At 42.0% G+C, this 6444-nt stretch overlaps 1 protein-coding gene across 2 annotated transcripts; it reads right to left on the bottom strand.

Annotated features, from left to right (window-relative positions):
* Positions 1-672: 672 nt before the first annotated feature.
* LOC117657025 (uncharacterized) lies at positions 673-5453 on the bottom strand. 2 transcript variants are annotated; one of them, XM_087874264.1, is made up of 10 exons: positions 5332-5453; positions 4654-4832; positions 4034-4194; positions 3418-3482; positions 3136-3241; positions 2938-3033; positions 2762-2842; positions 2432-2513; positions 1641-1943; positions 673-1524 (listed from the first exon to the last, which is right to left on the bottom strand). In XM_087874264.1, the coding sequence occupies exons 1-9, from the start codon at positions 5421-5423 to the stop codon at positions 1918-1920; spliced, it is 888 nt and encodes a 295-aa protein (XP_087730390.1). In that variant the 5' UTR covers positions 5424-5453; the 3' UTR covers positions 673-1524; positions 1641-1917. The 2 variants fall into 2 exon arrangements, with proteins under 2 accessions (XP_087730390.1, XP_087730391.1); XM_087874265.1 differs by lacking the exon at positions 5332-5453 and adding an exon at positions 5045-5125.
* Positions 5454-6444: the final 991 nt, after the last annotated feature.

Raw genomic sequence — 6444 nt, 5'->3', positions numbered from 1 at the left:
TAGGAATCTCCTTGATTGGTGCATTATTTTATTCCTGATTGTCTCTTGATATTCTTTCCAGGTTCTTTCTGGCATTGTCATTCATCCCAACATAAAACAGCAGAAAGGTTGATTAATCTATCTCCCTCTATTATGCCCTTGTCAAAAATTCTGTCAAAGATGTGATGTATGTAGCAAACAAACCAGGAAACCAGTTCTTTGTTAATTCTTAAGAAGCATTCTTTACGTTTATTAAGATTTTATTTGAGATATGATAGAACCTAGAAACTTGAAGGTCTCTACTTGTTGATATTGTGTGGTCTAGTATTGTGAGAAGTGGTAGTTTAGGATAGCGAGTAATAAACCTAAAGCATTCTTTAGGTTTATTACGATCTTATTCTTTTGGGGGATAGATGTACCATAGAAAGCTTTTAAAACAAACGAATAAACAAATATTTGTTCTTTTGGGGCTTTACAAATTGTTATAAAGCATTCCTTAGGGTTATTAAGACCGTATTAAAAAAAAGAGTATCATTTATTACCATCCCAGGTTCTCAATGAATCCATGGGTTTATTTTTCCCCAACTGTTTCTTCAGTCAGGAAAAACTGAACTTCAGTTCAGTTATACTCAAAGTTTTGATGGACAGAAGATCCCCTAGATGGATGCAATAAAGAATTTTCCACAAAAGACAGACTTATATTGTACCTTTATTTATATTTGGAAATGAAATAACCAAAATACAAATACAGATTTAAAAAAATAATGAAATTAAAAAAAAGAGCAAGGAAAACAAGTGAAGGAAAAATATTCAAAGTATACTTATTTATTTATCCAATTTGTAGAAGGGCCCATGTCAAACAAGGGACAATGGGTAGCAAACAACCATCAAATCAATTATACAATTAACAACAGAATATGACAACCAAAATAAATACATAAACATATACATACATTCTATCTATGGGACATTTATATGCCACCCATTTAAGGAAACATAAGATAAAGAAGATAGAAATTCAGTCAAAAGGGCTACTTTCAGACTTTCAAGGTTCTGTTAATGTAGCCTTAAAATAAGGTCGAATTCGCACCTTTCGTCACATTTCCTGTCTGTTTACCTGGGAGGACACACACACACACACATACATACACAAAAACACACACACACACACACTTTTCGAACAACCTGCAGACATTGTGTCAGTCCTCCAAGGGAAACGAGACAGGAAATATGACTAAATGGGCTAATTCGACCTTATTGTAAGGCTACATTAACGGAATCTTGAGAGTCTGAAGGTAGCACCTTTGACTAAACTTCTCTCTTCTTTGCCTTGTGTTTGCCTTCAATGGTGGCATATAGCTGGAGACATATAAGTGTCCCATAGATACAAGAAAAAAAAAACATTTGCATTAAAAACTCAAGTCCATCCATCTGTGTTTCGTTGTTCTTCTATCCTGGGGAGATGTTGATCCAGCCGGGTGATGGTCCAAGCAAGCAGGTCCGTTACAGGAACCGCGTGGAATTCTGTCCAAGCTGCTACACAGCCTAAGAAGAGACAAATCACAGGGCAGAAAGCAGAATCAACCATAGGCTTGAGAGAACAAAACCCCACATTTGCAGAAACGGAACCATCTCTTAGTCCAACCCTGCATACTACCAACCTGCTGCAGCATATTAAAAACGATGATGGTCGGCGTCTGCTCCACAGCATCTTCAGCCCCAGTGCCATCTTCCAAACCCCAAGGGAACCTTCAGCAGGAGGGAGTTCTGATCTTCCAGTGATCTACAAACACAGATACCAACAGTTGTTATACAGTCAGAAGTTTTAACAGATCAATTTCAACTATTATACATAATTTATGCAATTGATAGAAGGAAGAACCAAAGGGCCATTTCCTGAGATGGTAGCTTTTCTTCATAGGTGGCTCAATGGCGAGGTCACAACTCCTCTATTTCTAGGTCTCCTGCATGGAAATAAAAGGTGAGAAAAATTGAAAGAAAGAGATGTTGAAATTTGATCTCTTGGCTACACAGGTGGAAAACATATACAGGTTTTCCATCTATGGGAGTTGTCCTCAATTTATGACAACAAGGAGCTCAAACTTTGCATGATCAGTAATTACAGTTTTAAATCAAGTCGCCACATGACTGAATTCTATTTTACAACTGTTTTTACAACAGTTGTTAAGTGAATCACATGGTGGTAAATCCAAAAGCAGATTATCCAGTGGCTGGTTCCCCCCCCTTTTTGGGGGGGGGGCTAAAACAATGAAAATATCTCAAACTGCAATCACATAACCATTGGATGCTGCAAAGGATTGTAAATTTGAACTTCTTGCCAACTACTCGAAATGTGATGAAATTAGTGTACGGTTGATGTGACTGTCGTAACTAAGAGGACAGGTCATAAGTAACCCTTCCCCCCTCCCCTTAGTGTTCTCAATAAAGTTACCTTCATTGATGTTTTCGTAGGTGGTTCCAGCCTGCCAGATTTCCCTGGGAACATCAGGGAAAGCCTGCTGGACTTCTTGGAGCTGTAAAATAAAAAAAATCCCTCACCGTGTTGCCAAGGTTCTTGGAGAGTAGTTCTCCTTCCCTTGGCCCATCACTCACATATTACCAGCAAGATATCCTTCCTAGAATTTCCTCAGGTGGAATGAGAGAAAAAAGACCCCCCTGCACACTCTCTGGCACCAAGAGGGAGGTTATTTGAGGGTGGGGTCCCAAGAGCTGCGGGGGACTCAAAGGCTACAATTTATGTTAATTTAGTTTTGCTGCGTACATCTATCCTGGAATGATGGTTTCCACAGGACAGGAGCTGGTTTATCGCCGGCAAAAACAGTTTCCCACGTGGGTCCAGTTGCTGTGGAATTGACAAAGAAAAGACATGTTTTCTCATTTCTGAGAATCAAGAATCTCGCTGCCCTTTGAACTGCCATGGGACTTCTGGACCCTTACCTTCAGAATGAAAACAAACTGTTCTGTCGTGGGAGATTGTCGGAGTAGGTTCCTCATTGTTAGGCCAAAGGCCTCCTCCAGCAACTTCTTCTCCACCTGAAAGGAAACATAAGAGATGGTGCTCTTTCTTTTGGAGAACATTTTCCCATCCATGCAACACTAGGAAGGAAATCCCAGAAATGTTGGTTAAAGTGGTACCTCAGAAAGATCTTCCACCTCTGCATCCAGGGTAGCCGTCCAATAAAAACTGGAAATGTCCATCAGCATGGATTTTATTGGTTCGTCCCTTTCTGGTGTTATCTTGCTGTGGGATTAAAAGAAGGAAGAGACATTAGTGCCCATATTAATGAGCAAGCCTCCGTTCCATTTTTCCCATAAGAATATGATAAACTGGCTCAACTGAATGCCCTCCCCCTTCTTAATGATTGAGTACCCCAAACAGACTTTTCTCACCCACTATAAAAGAAACAATAGACTGACCTGAGATCATACATTTCCAGCAATGCAGCTAATCCATTGACAAAGCTGTGCTCCTGCAACAGAGCCTGCCAGGAAACGAAAGAGGAGAGAATCAGAAAAGTCAAGCTCAACTAAGTTGCTCCAGAACATCTTCTTTGTCCCAGCCTGTTTTAACCTGATATGTTGCTGCAACAGCTCACCTTTCAGTCCAAAGGGTCCTTTTGAGCTTTTGGTAAACTTTATGAGAATTCACAGTAGCTTTCCTCCTCTCCCTTTCCCTCTCATATCTCCCCATCATCCTTAACTCACCCCCTCCCCATCACATTTTTATTTCTGGGCACTGGGACCCTCATTTGCACACTTTTCTTAAGGGGAAACAGTGCAATGATCACACTGAGGACATGGATTAGGCGATGCTCCTGTGCAACTGAAAGGAGTTTGGCTGTCAGTCAGGGCAACGGACTCTCCCAGAATCCCCAGTCCGCTTCCTTTTACAAGGAAAGCTTGAACCCTTCTGAGACTCTGTCCATCCTAAGGAATCTTTTGCCCCACACTGAGATTGGGCCAAAAAAGAGTGGGTTTGAAACCCGGAGGCAAAGCCCAGCGAAAGAAACCTCTACTTCCAAGGGGTACCTACTATTTGCGTCTCTCTCCTCCTCTCAGAGACCACTTGGCGCAAATATTGGCTTATTTCCTGGTCTCTTCTTATACAGGCCAGCTCTGATTGCGCTGTTTGGAAAAGGTCCTTCCTCTCGAAGAGGACCTTCTCTTTCCCTCGGCTGTCCTTTGGAGGGAAATCTGGGAAAGGAGACACAGAAGATGGAATCATAGCAAAGTTTTAGATCACCTCCAGATGAAGAAAGGACACTAAAATCAGCCCTTTGCAGCATCCTTCCCTCGGAGACCCAATTCAAAGGCTTTTGTGGTTGCTGGCTATGTCTATTTTAGGGGAAAGACCTATTGCATTCTCTATATCCTCCCACCCCAGTTCCCAGTATATAGATAGGCTCCACTGAGCAAATGTGAAGTTTCCCAGAAGAGTCTCATGGAAGCAGAACAATTTATGGAAAGTTAATGTGGATTCAGAAGCTTCATGAGGAGCAGGAGCAATTTGGTTCTGCCCAGCCCCTAAGTGCAACCTCAAGTATAGGAAGAGGCAGAATTGGCTTCTCTAGATGCCTACAGAGAGGAGTCCACTCCTAAAGGAGCTCCTTCCCTTTCCCTCTCCATCCCCTTCAACCCAAAGTGTGTACTCACCGTGCTGCTCCACTTTATGGAGCTCAATGTCTATCGTGATTTTCGTTTTTCTTCGGCCAGACAGATTTGTTGTGTCTTCCAAGGTGGAGGTTGAAGGACTGGCTGGCCTGGCATTCCTTCTCATTCTCCCCCAACAGCATTGGAAGATTTCTCTGCAACATTTTCGAAATCTCAGGAACCTAAGAAAAGGAATGGAAGGGAGTAAAACCCCTTTTCCAGACTCCACCTGCTCTACCTGCTCTGTGTCTGGGACAGAGGGAGCATCTGGGCAAAGAGAGAAGCTCTTCTGTGTAAATCTCTGGGAAGGAGCCCAGTCCTGAGGGCCTCCCTTCCCTTCTCTACCTTCCCCCTCTCCATTTCCCCATCCCAGGGCAAAGGCTCATGGACAAACCTTCCACCTCCCAAACAAGAAAAGACATGGAGAAGCTCTTTAGAGCAGCCCTTCTGAAGACCTACTTACGTCTTTGAAAACATCTTGGCTCTGCTCAGTGACAACTGGCAGTTGGTGACCTTTAACCCTGGATGGATGACATCCTATAGCCAATAGAATTCCCAGAGGGCTGAAGGCCTCCTTTGGGATCTACCAAAGGATCTGCTCCACCTTTTCTGCATACACTGTTGGCAGCCAAAGATCTCTAGGAACCTACTAACAAATCTCTCAAGCTGCCTCTTTCTCACCTTTTGCTACAGAAGCCAAAGCTCTTTGTATGTAGCCTGCCTTTTTCTACAGGAGCTCCATTAAGCTCTCTGACTAAGCAAGGCTCACCCATGCAGCTTCTGGTCAACTTCCAGTCAAAATCAGTTGTGTTGCAAGCTCTCTCTCTCTCTCTCTCCTTCTCTCTCTCTCTCTCTCTGTGTGTGTGTGTGTGTGTGTGTGTGTGTGTTTGAACTCTGCTGGGTCTGGAGTCAGTTCCCTCTCTTCTATCTGCTTAGGTGCAGATATCTTTTTCTGCATGCCAAGCTATTCTAAGATGGTGCTGAATTTAAGGACATAGAAAGAGAGCAGAGAAATTCTCTCCTGAGGTTTTTAACCTCAGACATCATTTCTCATACAGCAATTCAGGCCACAAATAATAATAATAATAATGTGTTTATAGAAAAGATTCTACCCAAAGAAAATATTGCCTAGCTTAATGATGCAGGGCCCCAAATCACATGACTCTCTTTTAGACTAGTTCCAATATTGAGGGATCTGGCTCTGAATAAAGTTAAAGGATCAGATTTTTCCTTTTTATCCAAGAGGTTGGTAGACTGCCCCTTAGCATGGATGCTCTACTCAACCATCCACTTGAGCAAAACTCATTATGATAGCTCTCTGCCTGCATTTTTCACAGCTCCACCATCTCAATTTCTTTCTGTTTGCAAGACACCCTCATTTTTCTTCTGCACAATAAAGTTCAAATCCAAGATAGGGAGAGAAAGAAAATATCCCTCCGCAACAAAATCCCCCCCCCAAGACAAGGAGCCATGTCTTAAAATCAGCAATTTTATTCTCCAACATATTCTCCAACATGTTGTATCCTAAATCCAGATGGGGGAAAAAGTTCGCCCTTTTATAGAATTTATTCTTGCCAAATAAAAAAATCATATAGTGCTGTTATTCTTTAAAAAGAGGAATCATTTCATATGATCACCCCAGATTCAGGAAGATATAAAGCCAATTTTCACACCAGATGAGTTTTTTGATGCGCAAGACTGATTTAATTTGAACCCTCTCTTAAATTTGTTCATTTTTCTCTAGAAAGTCTGACCCAGAGTTTGAGAACCTCTGATTTAGAGAGGTTTTTCATA

This window comes from Pantherophis guttatus, chromosome 7, assembly GCF_059756535.1.
Source record: "Pantherophis guttatus breed Tessera chromosome 7, ASM5975653v1, whole genome shotgun sequence".
Taxonomy (NCBI): Eukaryota; Metazoa; Chordata; class Lepidosauria; order Squamata; family Colubridae; genus Pantherophis; species Pantherophis guttatus.
Note: the sequence above shows the minus strand (reverse complement) of the source record. Positions and strands in the feature narration are given on the sequence as shown.

What these genes read in the sequence shown, in the direction of transcription:
- LOC117657025 (XM_087874264.1), bottom strand. Translation starts at nt 5,423, where the DNA reads ATGGGTGAGCCTTGCTTAGTCAGAGAGCTTAATGGAGCTCCTGTAGAA. An exon ending in GGAGGAGAGAGACGCAAATA is followed by an intron (nt 3,483 to 4,033) that starts GTAGGTACCCCT and finishes GTTTCCTGGCAG; the next exon opens with GCTCTGTTGCAGGAGCACAG. An exon ending in CTACGAAAACATCAATGAAG is followed by an intron (nt 1,944 to 2,431) that starts GTAACTTTATTG and finishes ATTTCCATGCAG; the next exon opens with GAGACCTAGAAATAGAGGAG.